This window comes from Glycine soja, chromosome 19, assembly GCF_004193775.1.
Source record: "Glycine soja cultivar W05 chromosome 19, ASM419377v2, whole genome shotgun sequence".
Lineage (NCBI taxonomy): Eukaryota > Viridiplantae > Streptophyta > Magnoliopsida > Fabales > Fabaceae > Glycine > Glycine soja.
The window spans coordinates 21701238-21715924 of NC_041020.1; the positions used below are offsets into that span (position 1 = coordinate 21701238).

Here is a 14687-nt window from a genome sequence, read left to right on the forward strand (position 1 = left end):
GTTATCAGGTTGTTATGAGGGTAGTTATGCGTGATCAAAAAGTTGTTATATTGTTATAGCAACCCCGACAAGGGAGGAACCAAGGTTTCATCCATCACTATAAATAATAGGTTAGGTTCTATATTAACTCCAACTCACTTTTTCTACTCATTCTCAACTCACTTAAACACTTACTTGAGCGTCAGAGTCTCTTTTGCATGTACCCCCTATTCCTCAAACAAGGATACCTACAAGTCTACCACTGAGGGGATCACCAGAATCCAATCTGACGACAATCAATCCTAACATCAGACCGACTCCAAATTTTAGTAAGTACAATAAACAATAAAAATATTGAAAAACCATATACACTTATCCAATCTCAACTATTGAATCTTATTGATACATATCAAACGACCAACATATTATACGCAAGATGCCTCTCTTTGAGTTCACACCGTACCCCCCTACTGATGTGTTTGCACTCCAACAACATTGGCCATTGAAACAAGTTTCTAAAAAACCATAAAATGTTCAATATGAAACAATTTCTTTGACGCACAATGACTTGTATCCCGCTAAATCAAGTTTTATATTGTTTACAGGAATTTCCTTTTGTAACAAATAGTACTGCTCTTAAAAAAAATTACTATAGCTTGTGTTGTTTTTTGTAACTATAGTATTGGTACATAATTATTTCACCAAAAGCAACAACAAATCTTCGTCAAAAATCTTGAGCACACACAAAATAAGTATTCTGCTCTCAACATGATTTATTCTCCAATGATCAATTAGAACTCAAACCTTGAACCACTTGATTAAAGAACATAAGTTACTACCACTTATCGACCTTTATTATTTCTGGAGCTTCAATGTTCTATAATAAAACCGGAAAAAAAAAAAAACATATGTAATCCGCATTATACATAAATTGGACGTGCGTGTCCATCAGAAGCTCTCATAATTACAATTATATTAGAATTATGAACAAAGTGGAATACCCTCAATAGTCTCTCAACTGAAGTTCAATACCAGCCAGAAAGATCACTAAAATTAAACATCAAGAACCTTTTGCATAGGAGTTGAACTACATTTTGCTCTTAACAAAACATTACATTACTTCCACGATCAACTACACTGGCTACCAATAAATTTCTATGTGAAAAGGAATAGTACATTCTACAGCATAATCCTATGCAAAAGGATTTCCCCCTATCGAAGCAACTGGTTCCGGTTTCTGGATGTTCCTGTAAACAGGCAACTCAGTCAATGAATTGAACGTGCTCAAATAACAGATACACATATAGACCACTTCTTTTGCAAAACATTAGAAGAGATAAAACTAAAAGACTACATTGAAAGATACTACATCAAACCTTATATGACACATGCACAACAGATCTATTAAAGATGGAACTCAAGATATAAATCATCTTTGAAAAACATTGTGCTCCATGAAGTTCATTCAGTGAACCACCAAGTAGCCAACTTCCTCTTTCCTTTTGGGATTAGTAAGGAAATCATTCTATATACTGTTTCATAGTCAGAGTATTGGGGGTGACACATTACAAAAGGGTGATCAATGCAAAAGCTTGTAGACCTAAGTGAAGATCTTTCTATACCAGTTACTTGCCTGCCTCCCCCTTGTGAGTATCGGGGGTAACTTCTATATTTGATGAATTAATTGTGCACTGAAAGTAACATTAGAAACACCAAGCAATAACCATCTAATGATCAGTTACAGCTACATTATTACACTTGAATATCTGAATTGTATATTCTAAATGCCTAAAGAGAATGTCCCCATGGCTGTTTATTTATAGTAATCAATGTTTAATTACAGTAATAATCTAATCCCTTAATTGTAGGGATAATAATCAAGTTAAATCAATTACAAGAAGATAGTAACTAACTAGGAAAATAAATTAATAATGTAAATAAGAAAACAATCCTGATGTAAACACCGAAACAATCCTATCAGAATGATATCTTAACACATATCATAATCATATCTCAACAATTACAAATGCCAAAAATTTGCAATCTTGGTAGAAAGAATGAGATCCGCAAGGAAAACTCACGTAGATATATTTCAAAGACTTAACCAACATATCCGAAAAAATTAAAGAAAAAGAAAAGCAGTGGAAAAAAGGACCATGTATGCAACTTACTGTATTTGTGAACTTGGTGATTGCATAGCCATGAATGACAAACCACCTACATAAATTAAATCAAATTACAAAAGAAAAATAGGATTACAATAAGAAAATTGTATTGACACAAATATTTAAGTTGCATTTACTAAAGCAATACTGAACACATACTGGATGATTTAAAACAGCAATGGAAATGGAAGTAGGCAACACAAAAACATTTTAGATAAATAAGGTTAGAACATTCATTAAAAGTTTTCAAGCAATACCTTCTCCAGCAGAGGATATACATGAGGTCACCGGGTTTTGAGGAAGCCAAGATTCAGCTATACCACCATGGAAGGTGGCTGGAAACAGGGCATCTGGCAGTGCAGCTTGCAAAGAACCCATATCCAGAAACTGTATTCGAAACACCAGACATGTTACATATAATATAGGTAACCGAAGATAAGTCGTTATCTCACTGTCTCCTATATCCCATGTTCACATTTGTATCTTTTCCGTAGGCAGCAGCAATACCAGAGTATTGGAATCCATGCTGCAAGAATTAATTTAAGGGGGCAGTTGGTGCAAGGAAAAATTTTAGTTTCCCAGGAATCTGAAGTTGGGAATATTTGTTTCCCATGTTTGGTTTATTATTTAAAAATAACATTCCCAGAAAATATTGTTACCTAGGACTTTTTTTACTTGTGTTTCCCACAAATTGTCCCTGAGGGGAGGTGAGAATCTAACTTTTCCAAGTAGAGAAAAAAGTTTTACTTTGGTAAAAATACCACATTGCTCTTATTAGATAATTTAATGTGGTAAATAATTTAAGTAAATGAGAAATTTCTATTAAAACTAAATGAGAAAATCTTCTATTCCAATAATATGCATGGCCAACCAAATAGATTTTAGTCATTCCTAGGAATGGAATCATGATTCCCGTGCATGAAAAAACTGCTCTTGTACCAAATGCCATCTAAACCCTTTCGAGTGTGTTTCTTTCTTGGATTAAAAGTTCATTCCCAGGAATGTAAACATGGAAATGTAACATTCCTATGTTTGTTACAAGTTTTGAATAATTAATCCCAGGTATTGTTGATTTCTGGAAATGTTGTAACTTCCTTTTTTACTATGTTTTCCTATACTTTTATTCCCAAGCGGGATGGAAAAGTGATATTCTCATGGGAACATGGAAGTTATTCTCCAAAATATCTAATGATCCTTCCAATTTTACTTTTATTTAAATTATTTTGAATTTTAAAAAATAATCCTAGGAATATTAAAATGTAACCAAAAAAGTATTAATACCTAGGAATAACATTCCTAGTTATCATATTCCTGGGAATACAATATCATTCCGTGAAACAAACACCTCAGATTTTTTTAACTGTGGTGGAGTTTCAAAAGGTTTCAAATGAAGGAGTTCCTATTCAGAAAATTAAAATGAACCAAATAGAAAGGCTGCAAGTTACAATGCCAAATTGAAATGGTTAAAATCACCAATGAGTTAAAATTTGGCAGAAGTATCATTAGGAACTAATTTTAAATAAACAAGTAGTATTAAATAACAAAACTATACTGGAAATATTAAATAACAGATAAACACCTACTAACTGTCCATGACATACCATATTGTTGTGATCTACATCAGTTTCATAGGGATAATCAAATGGATTGGTTGATTTAGATTTCGTTTCATTATGTTGAATATCTCCCTGAAAGTATAAACAAAATTATTAACCAAAAATATATAAAGAAAACCTACCACTTTATTGAATATAGAAATTCTCAATCAACCTAAGAGCACAAACCATTGGGGGAAGCATGGGTGGGGGATATGCTGAGCCACTGACATGTGATGGGATGTCATGATTATCAAATCGACCAACAGGGGCAATGCCTTTAACTTCATCTTCATTGGATCCCTGATTTTGTTTTAAGAATAAAAAGTGGGTGAGCAAATAAAAAAGGAGTTTGAGAATTTCTACAACATCATAAAACTATCATAGTAAGGTAATACGGGATATAGATAACAACCTCCGACTCTATTAAACCCAAAATATGATTATCAGCTGATGGAAAATTGTGCAATTGTAATCCTTGACTAAGGCCATCCACAAGATGATGATGGTCACCAGAATCTTCAAATGCATTCCATGGCTGTACAAAGTACAAACACATATGAAACCTTGTACAAGTTTCAGTTTATTCAATAACACCTTGAAATTATACCAGGAACAAAAGCAAGGGGTATCCATTAACACAAACAACAACAAACCCTTATGTAAGTTTCAATTTATTCCATAACATCAAATTTCACCAGGAACAAAAGCAAGGGACACCATTAATTTCCAAAGGAGTATTGCTCAAGAAAGCAAAACTAGCCATCAACTAAACTTTCTTATACTTACTTTAGTGTTTTCTGCTATAGCAGAAACTTGTTCTTCTCCATTCCACACACCATCATGCCTTAAATTAGATATAACAGACGAAGGTGCATTGACACTAGAAATTTCAAAAGATGGCCATTGTTGCACGTTTGCATGTGAGGTTGAAAATGGATCAAATCTTTCTTCTATAGATTTAGCACTTGAGGGTACAGTGGCTGGAATTTCCACTTGTGCAGCAGAGGAGGTGCTCTGAGGCATATCAAAAGTTGCCCATCCTTTGTTTTTAGGGACAGATAATCCCAGTGCCTTCCCATCTGAGGTTACAGTAGAAGGCTGCTCTGAAAAATCGGCAAAAAAATCAATAGATGCAAGTTGAGATGTTTGAGTAAGTTGATTCTCATTGAAAGATGGAGCTGCAGATGAAACAGATGATTGAAACAAATCCACTGTCGGAGCTGCAGATGGTGCTGCTGGAAACTGAAAAGGATCAACAGATGAAGCTGATTCCAGGGGTGCCTTGGAGAAGTCCATGCTAACAGATCTTGTAGGACCAGGTGGTCGTGGAATGCCAAATGCTCTATTCTGAAGTGGTTCTGAAGCTTGGACTGGTTCTGAGAAAAAATCAGCTAAACTGCCAGAATTATAAGATCTCAAGGATGAAAATTTGTTGTCTGTTGATTGAGCTGACGCAGTTCTCTGGGGGATGTGTGCAAATTAATGTCATGCAGAGAGAAACACAAGATCAGCTTGATACAAAAATAAGGCCACAAGCACTTGGAAAATGTAATAAACAGAATCATTCAAAGAGAATGCTTATTCACCAAGTTTGAACAATAACACTCAAACTAAACCAATCCTTGGTTATTTTGGAAAGGAAACATTTGAATGTTTGGACTTCACAGAAGTGATAGTTATGAAGACCACATCTCAACTTTTTAATAGATCTTCTCAAAAGGACGCGTATTACCAGGCAGTGAGATATAGTAAAAAACGATCAAGAAATCCATTATTAACAAGAAACTCAAAGACTCAATTCTCTCTGTACTAGATTTGATATATTGATGCCCTGAAGAATTGATCTGACTATCTTTAGAAAATGCAATGCTCCACTTATAAAAAATTTATCCTTCCTGTGTTCATATTCCTATATTAGTATCATGCTACATCATTAATAACTTTCTTTGCATTATTTTACTTGATAATAATGTTCATCCTAAATCAGAAACAGCATGCAGGCAATATATTATTTGATATTTTGATTCCTACAGGAAAAGCCATTTCTTTCTGTGGACAATATTCCAATTCTCTGACAAACCTGCGGAGGACGAATTCCATCTACATCTCTCTTGGCATTGGCATTAATTTCCAGAGATGCATTTCTTGCTTGGGACCACACATCTTCACTTGAACTTGTACCAGAACGCCGCTGATAGGATGGACTGCTAATCTTGATATCCTTATGAAAGTTGGGAGACTGAACATCAGATTTCAATTGTTCGCCACCACTAGACACAGAAAAGTCGGAAATTCGTGGACCAGATCTCTCATTTGCAAATCTGTCATCATACACGTGATCACTGAAGCGGTCAGGACTGTATATAATACTAGACATCTTCCCTTTATAGCGAGCTTTATCTGAACCAGGCTTCCTGGTCAGTGCAGCTACTTGTTTTCCATACCGCCGATCCTCATATTGATAATCATATGGAGGACTTTGAGAATATGAATGATAAGAACTGGCACGCCTAATCTCATCTTCATGAATTCCAGGACTCTACAGTTAATTTCAAAATATAAAATGTTCAGCATTTAACTAAAGGGTGAAATTAACTTGAACTATGAGGATAGTTGTGCAACCAATTATGTCTAGCTGATTTCCTTAGGGATTTCTAAGGCATCATTTACTTCATTACATTCACAAATTTATGCTTCACTGAACAATTATATGCACAAACACAATACTGAGAAAAAGATCTGTGAAATTTATTAACCTAAGTGAAATGAATTGAATATTGTGGTATTATATATTTCTATATTGAATATAATAGTATAATATATTATATTTAGAACAAAGGAAGCACAAACAAATATCATACACCACAACATATATCTGGAAACCCAATAGTTCTTTTGCAGGGGAAAAATGGCATATTAGAAAAAGGAATAAGCTATACCAAGCTTAAGAAAAAATGGTTATTCCAAGAAACAAATAAGTATCTAAGAATATATTGCCTGTGCATCTCTTGGAGGCTTTTCCGAAGACTTCGTCCCAGCATATCTTCCATCCACATACACACTCCTTATAAATTCCCTTATTTTATCAACATTGCTGCAAAAGCATAACATGATAATGCCACACAGTAAGTTATAAATATTAATAAAGATAAATAACAGCTTAGTTAAATAGCTTTAACTGCAAACCATATAACTATACCTGTTATCTGGCAGCCGCTGTCTCTGGAAGTCCCAATTTTTCAAATATAATTCCCTTGCACGCTTAAATCAAAGAGCCACAGATAAATCTCAATTCAACAAGGAAATAAAGGTAGCTACAAATGAAGAAGATTGCCATTGTCAAAATGAAGAAAATTCACTCTTTTACCTGGTTACCTCCATTTTGAAGAGCATCAACTTCTTGTGAAGTGAACTTTGCCATTGACACAGACTTCACACGATGAGTAAATTCACGACTGCATGACATAAAATGGGTGATTTTGAGAATCTCACAATATCACCAAATATAGAACTACTACCACAAACACAACCAAGCCTTCTCCAAGTAGGTGAGGTCGTCTAAATGGAATGAATATTAAAAAGGAATAATTATTAATTTAATTATATTATAAAGAAACATAATTGGTAAACATTAAACCATGATACACAAGGACATACGATATCATTGTATGAGGAGTAACAACATCACAAAAAAGTGTAGCTATGCTGATTATAAGATTAATTCAGATTAAATAAACATAATTTAATTTATTACACAGTATTCAAATATCTCCTTTAAAAGACTATTTTTTATTTTTATTATGAGGCTTTCATTTTTTTATGAATTTTATATCTCATGTCAAAAATCAAAATGACCAAAAGTAAAGCAGAAATTTATAAGAAATCCATTTTGGAATAAAATATTTTCTCATATTATTCTCAACTATAGGTAAAAAGAAAGAAAGAAAGAAAGAAAGAAAGAAAGAAAAGAAGAAGCTGAGTTTGGTTATCAAAATTATGTATGTTCATGATATTCAACCACAAGAGCACCTAACATTCAATAACATTGCAAACATGATGCAACTTAAAAGTACATATTTATATAACAATTAGTTGAAACTTTACATCAAGCCTGTTTATTTTTCTCAATCGAAATCCCAATCACCTTTGAACATTCAGGACTTGACAAGCTATAACTATAAAAAGTAAGCATCCTTCTTCAGAGAAAAAATATAAAGCATAAGCTATTAGTAAAATGAAAAGGAACTCACTGTATTCCACTGCATGTCATACAAATGAAAGTCCAAAAACTCGTACATACATATTGTGGTCCCTGTACAAATAACGGCATATCCATTAACTAGAAATCATCTCATAACAAAGACAAAACGTTGATAAATTCTTTTCTCAAATACTCATCAAGAATGTTATCATATAAAACCAGAAAAAGAAAATCACATAAACAATTTGAAGTCTTCTTTAGTATAATAATAACCTTTTGCAAATGCTAGTTATTAGGCTAATTTTGTCTAAACTCTATAAATCATTGTAATTCTGGGAATCCGCAGAAAGAAAAAAAAAACTTTAAAAAGTTAAAAGTTAAAATCTCGACCTCAAATTCTTCAAACATTTTCCACCCTTCTCAGCTCCAAACAACTATCCCCACTTCAGCGCCGAAGGCTTCTAAGAGTTTTTAAGCTTCTAATTATTCATAAAACCCAAAAACCCCAAACATAAAAAAAAAAGGTAATGAAACTAAAACACACTTTTACCAAACCAAAGAAGAAGAAAAAGAAAATCAAATAAAAATCAAATAAAAAAGTTGAATTTACCAAGCTGTTGCAGTTGATACATCTTCGATTCGGCGGAAGCTTCATGAGACCTCTGATAATTTTCTCGTTCCTCTCTTCTTCCTTTCTGCTTCCCATTTCCGAAATACCAAATCAGAAACACAGAAACCCTAGAAACTGCAAACGAAATCAGAGCGAGAGAAAGGAAAAATAGCAGATATTCGAATTTCGGAACAGAGACCGGAAATTTTCCACCACCGAGAATCGCGAAACGGTAGTGGCAGCGTTCGATCTAGGGTTTTGGGGATTCCTGAATTGGCGAAAGGTAGAAGAAGATGAAGAACGCAAAAACGCTTTGTGATTTTGTTTGGTTCACATTAAATGGATGAACCAGGGAACAAGAGAATGCAAATAAAAGAAACGTTTGCTTTGTCCACATTTTTAAATTTAAATTTTGTCGGAATAATTTTAAATTCATTAATGATTAATTCTGTTAATAGTCTTTTTATTTGACAAGAAAGTGAGAAAACCATGTTTTTTTTATTCGATAACCCATATTAAAAAGCAAATACTATCGAATTTTTTACACGGCATTAGGAAAATAAAAGTTTATCAACAAATATTTATCATCTAAAAATTATATAATCAATAATTGTTGACAGAGTGGTAGCTTTAAACAAATGGTTTAGGTTCTATTGTTTCTAAAATGTCGATCTCGGGGTGAACGTAATGAGCTTCACAATCTCGCCACTTTGAATACTCTTTGTTATGAGGATAAGAGAGAAACTTATAAAATAAAAGACTTTAACACTAATTAATTAGATTTAGGGGAGAATAAGAGATAAAAAGGGTGAGATAGAACTTATATAGATTAGAGTAGGAGATGTGGATCCTTGTCTATATGAGTATAGATTCAAATCCTGGTTAATTTTTAGATATACAATAAAATGGTACGAATATTAGTTAAATTATATTGGTAATTTTTAAATTATATCACAGGCTAAACTATATTGGTAATTTTTTTATAACTTATTATAATTATTTAAATTTCAGTTTTTCTCTAATACCTAAAAAAAGCATAAATACTATAATTTAAATTAAAATAGACCCTAATCTTAGTTTAATTTAAATTATGGTAAGCTGCTTACACATTTCGTTTTTTTCTTACAATTATGGTAAACTTCTTACACATTTTGTTTTAAGTGAGCATAGTTTCTTTTTTTTTTAAAGAGAAGTAAACATAGTTTCTGTTCATGAAAAAATAATAATTAATTGATTTATTAATTAATTTAAATTACTGTAACTTTTGTTAGCATTTGTTTAACTGAATCATGGATTTCTAACTTAGCTCCAACTCCATTTGGATGGATTTTGAAGTGTTCCCTTGGAATGGCAACAGCCAACGTTAGTCTCCGTTTCTAGTCTATTAATTTTCACTTTTTTGCTCACTTTTTGTTGGTAAATAATTATTGTTGTTTTTAAATGTATAGAGTATTGATAAATTCATTCTCAAAAGATGAATATTTAAATTTTAGTCCTTAAAAGTGAGGAAGTGTGACAAATTCATTCATCTGTTAACTTCTTTATGTTACTGTTAATAAAAGATCATACATGACGCAAAAGGACGAAAATATCACAAAAATTATTGTCAACATGGTTGTTGAATAGATTGAACCAAAATGCTAGTAAATTTCATCTAAGGATAACATATAATTTAATTTTCATCTCATCCCTTCTTTTTTTTTACCGTTGCAAGCATAATATTACAATAAATACTAAAAAAATAGGAAAACAAACATAAGTTAGAACAAATATAATAATAAACATAATATTGATTAATGAGTATAATCTGTCGGTGGCTATGAAATTTTTAATGTGATAATACTTTATCCAAAATATGAAACTCAAACAAAAATATAGAGTCATTAAGTTAATCCTTAAAAAAAATGAGACTCAACTTGATTTTATCACTACCTAATGTTATCACAATAGAAATTTCAGAGTAACAAAAAGATTATGCTTATTAATTAATATTAAGTTTATTATTATGTTTGTTTTCCTATTTTTTAAGTGTTTATTGTAATATTATGTTTACAATGAGAAAAAACGGAAGAAAGATGAAGATTAAATTATATTTTACTTTTAAGAAACGCAATTTGGGGTATGATAAATTAGTCAAATGAAAAGTTATTGACATTTTGATCCAATCTATTCAACAATCATGTTGTCAATTATTTTTGTAACATTTTTGTCCCTGTGGGTCATGTAAACTCTTTCATTAACGGTATTAGACGCAAGTTAACAAATGAACGAATTTGTTCTATTTTTTTTTCTTTTGAGGACTAAAATTTGTATTTTTATCTTTCGGAGATAAATTTGTCAACATTCTACGTATTTAGAGACAAAAATGACTATTTATCCCCCTTTTTTTTCTTTCTTATGCTCCTTAAAAAAAATTAACTCTTTAATTTCGTTTAGCCAAAACATAAATATTAACTGAAAATAAAAAATAGTTGTCATGACCACAAAATAATTCTGGAACATAACGACATAGGTTGCTCTTTTATTTTAAGGGACAATATAGGTTGTTTTTTCCTTTTTTATTCAACAAATAAATTTAAGTGAAAAGAAATAAGTTTTTTAAATAAATTTATTTAAAATGTAGGGATAGTATAAAGGATTTTAATGTAATTTATTATTTACCTAGGGATTTTTTTTCTACTGTTTTACCTAGGGATCTTAGTTGAGTAATGTGTGGGTTATTATAAATTTTTTATACATGAATTTAGTTTTTACAAATAAAAATATAAATTATTATTTAATTATAAATTATCATATATGATAAAAAAAATATTATTTTTATAATATTTATTTTTTAAAACATATTTAATATCATTTGTACTTAACTAACCATGTAAAATATTTATAATGATAGTAAATAAAAATTAAACTCTTTATAAAATATTTTTAAATTTATTTTCAAATTTTATTTGTATAAATAAAAAGTAACTTAAATATGATTTTAATCTCTATAATCTTTTATGGTGGAAATTCATTTAAGTAATCAAAATATTACATATCATTGTTTTCACATTTGATTTTTATCAATCACAAACAACTTATTTTATTTAGTATGATATAATTGCAATTGTGAGTTATTTTATTTTTATTTTCATTCAAATGAGCGATTGTTATGACTTTCAATTAAGGGAATCATGAGATTATTCAAATATATATAGTTTTTTTTAACATAATCATGTACTTTTGTATTATCATCAAAAGTAATTATTTTGATGATTAAAAATTGTAACAAAAGTGGTTTTCAATAATAAATAGATAAATATATTATAAAATACACTTCTTCGAATGCAATCGAAGTGATTTTTCTAGTAAGTTTATAGTTTTTATAATAAAAATTCTCTTAAACAAATAGAAATGTGTAAATAGATTGATAAATAAAGTTATCAAACATGAAAAAGAAAAACACCTATAATGTAAAAGGGCTTTGAAAGTAAATTGAATTGAAAAACAAAGTTAAAATGAAGGAAATGTAAAGTGTTTCAAAATGTAAATTGAAGTTAGATGCAAAAATAACATAAAAGTTGCAATGAGTAAAGAACAACAAGTAAATAAGTTTGGGTTCTAAGAAGAAATTATGATTGGAAGGAGTCAAGAGTTTAAAGAATAAATGTAGAAGAAAAGAGTTGCATGAAATATAAATTGATCAATGTAACGAAATTACTTAAATTGTAAATTACATTAATGTATGGGTTCAAACATACACTTTTTCTCGATAAACGATAGTCATTTTCCTTGTGCGGTGTGTCAGTGTAAATATTTATATATGATTTTCATAATCAAGGCAAGAAGACTACCATTGTACATATTTATAGTCTAATTCGACTCAATAGTTGATTTACAAGATTCATACAAGTGTACAACTTATTTGAATTAACTATCTAAGATGTCAACACTTGTATCTTTGTGCTCTGTGTCAGCAACTGTTAATAATTGCTTTTGTACTCTTGATTGAAACAATATGTCTTCAATGACTCTTCATTTTACCTTTTTAAGAAGCATGTAACGTTAATAACTTGTCTTCACAATTTTTCCTTATCTTTCAAGTTTTGTTATCTTCATAATGTTGTCAAACCTTAGTAAAATGCATCATTTTTATCAGAACATAACATCAACATCATGTTCTTCAACTCCATTCAACTTCAATAAACTTTCTAAGTTCTATACTTAAGAAAATTTTACTTGCACCCCTAACAATAATATATTCATTTATGTTTTTAGTTCCTATAATATTTTTTTGTTGATTTTGATTCTTATAAAATTTGTATTTTGTGTTTTAGTACGTGTATGTCGATGTTTAATGATTATGTGACAAATATGTATTGGTTAGTAGATATGATCTTTCATAAATAATAGAACTAAAATAAACATTTTAATATTAGAAAGACTTATATAAAAAGTTTATAATTTTATAGAGACTAGAAATATATCATTAAAGAATAAAATAAAAAATATAGGAATTGAAATGACGAACCTTATGCAGTATAAAAAAGTACAAACCTTATAGAAGCTTAAGTTTATTGGCCATGTCAAAGGCACTCCCAACATCATTCAAGTCTTTTGACATCCTCCAATTTAGGATTTGATCAAATGCAACACAAATAGAGAAACTCGAGGAAGTTCAGGCACAACTTGTGGTGGTATTTTTTGAAACTCTAAAGATGATAGTCTTGGCTATTTTTCAAAATCTTTGCCTAATTCTTCAACTATGATTGTTGAATTAGAGGCAACTATGGCTAGGATTGAGCTAGAAAGTATCTAAGGATGGAATAAATTGTGGATTAAGTGTGATTTGATGGTTGTTGTTTAAGCTTTCAACTCAAAGCTTTCTATCCCCTAGAAAATAAAAAACTATTGGCAACATTGCATCTATCTCACAAGCACAATAATGTTTTAGATTTCTCATATTTTTCGTGAGGGTAATCATTGTGCAGTCAAACTTACTAACTTTGGTCTGCAAGCTGATAATTATGTTTCATGGTGTCGCAACCTACCCTTCGGCGGGAGGGCGATGTGAGGCTCACGGGGGCGTCTTTCAAGGGAGGAAAACACGTGGAGTCGCCACCAACGTTTATTCGGGAAAAACGTTGGAAAAACCGAAACGTGTGGTCTACGAACTTTAAGTATGAAAGGTTTGGGAGTTGTTTTTATGCATGGGGAAGGTATTAGAACCCCACACGTCCGTCACAAGGGATGACATCCTTTAATCAAATGTGCAATTATGACTTCAAAACTATGTATTTTCCCTTTTTATGTTTTTTATGTTTTTTTTACTTTTGTGTGTTTTTTATGTTTTTTACTTTTTTGTGGTCGACAAGGGTGTTTCCCTCGCTACTACGTATCCTAGGGTGTGATGAGGAAATCAGACCTACGTAGTTCTTTAGTAAGAACTGAACGTTGGTTAAGTTGTTTTGATCTTTTTCCGCAAGATCGATTTTAACCAAACAAAAGTCGTTTAAGGCATTGGACCTTTAAACGATTTTTTGATCTTTGAAAAGGAGAGAAACGTTAAGGTGTTGGACCATTAATGATCTCTTGGTTTTGAAAGGAGAGAAACGTTAAGGCGTTGGACCAGTAACGATCTCTTGGTTTTTGAAAGGAGAGAAATGTTAAGGCGTTGGACCATTAACGATCTCTTGGGGTGGTCGACAAAAGCAGGGCTTTTGCTCCTACATATCCTCAATTGCGATGAGGAACTCATACCTACGTAGTTCTTCGTGATTTTGGAAAAGAGAGAAACGTTAAGGCGTTGGACCTTTAATGATCTCTTGGAGTAGTCGACAAAAACGGGACTTTTACTCCTACGTATCCTCAATTTGCAATGAGGAACTCAGACCTACGTAGTTCTTCGTGATCGTTTAAGGTGTTGGACCTTAAAACGGTTTCAAGTGATTTTTGCGGACAAAGCTTGGTTTGTAAGTTGATTTTAGCCTTAGTTTCACTGGATTATTATCAACTCATTTAAAGGAAACTTTCAAAGTAAAATGTCCGATTGATTTTTTTGATTATTTTTTTATTATTTTTTTCAGAGATATTTTGATTATTTTATTATTATTTTCTTCAAAGATATTTTGATTATTTTATTATTATTTTCTTCA

General features: G+C 31.2%; 1 protein-coding gene across 2 annotated transcripts; it reads right to left on the bottom strand.

Moving 5' to 3' along the window:
* Window positions 1–799: 799 nt before the first annotated feature.
* On the bottom strand, window positions 800–8932 carry LOC114400116 (probable ADP-ribosylation factor GTPase-activating protein AGD14). Of its 2 annotated transcripts, XM_028362398.1 has the most exons (14): window positions 8753–8932; window positions 8554–8638; window positions 7993–8054; window positions 7110–7197; window positions 6942–7003; window positions 6740–6836; window positions 5823–6281; window positions 4529–5203; window positions 4155–4277; window positions 3929–4042; window positions 3746–3832; window positions 2402–2531; window positions 2151–2196; window positions 800–1226 (listed from the first exon to the last, which is right to left on the bottom strand). In XM_028362398.1, the coding sequence occupies exons 2-14, from the start codon at window positions 8596–8598 to the stop codon at window positions 1172–1174; spliced, it is 2043 nt and encodes a 680-aa protein (XP_028218199.1). In that variant the 5' UTR covers window positions 8599–8638; window positions 8753–8932; the 3' UTR covers window positions 800–1171. The 2 variants fall into 2 exon arrangements, with proteins under 2 accessions (XP_028218199.1, XP_028218198.1); XM_028362397.1 differs by having other exon boundaries at window positions 8554–8932.
* Window positions 8933–14687: the final 5755 nt, after the last annotated feature.

Excerpts from the sequence above, each read along its gene's own strand:
- LOC114400116 (XM_028362397.1), bottom strand. The coding sequence starts at position 8,649 with ATGGGAAGCAGAAAGGAAGAAGAGAGGAACGAGAAAATTATCAGAGGT. Across the intron at positions 7,004-7,109 it reads TTCAAAATGGAGGTAACCAG|CGTGCAAGGGAATTATATTT; the intron begins GTAAAAGAGTGA and ends CTTTGATTTAAG. Across the intron at positions 3,833-3,928 it reads CACCCATGCTTCCCCCAATG|GGAGATATTCAACATAATGA; the intron begins GTTTGTGCTCTT and ends TTATACTTTCAG.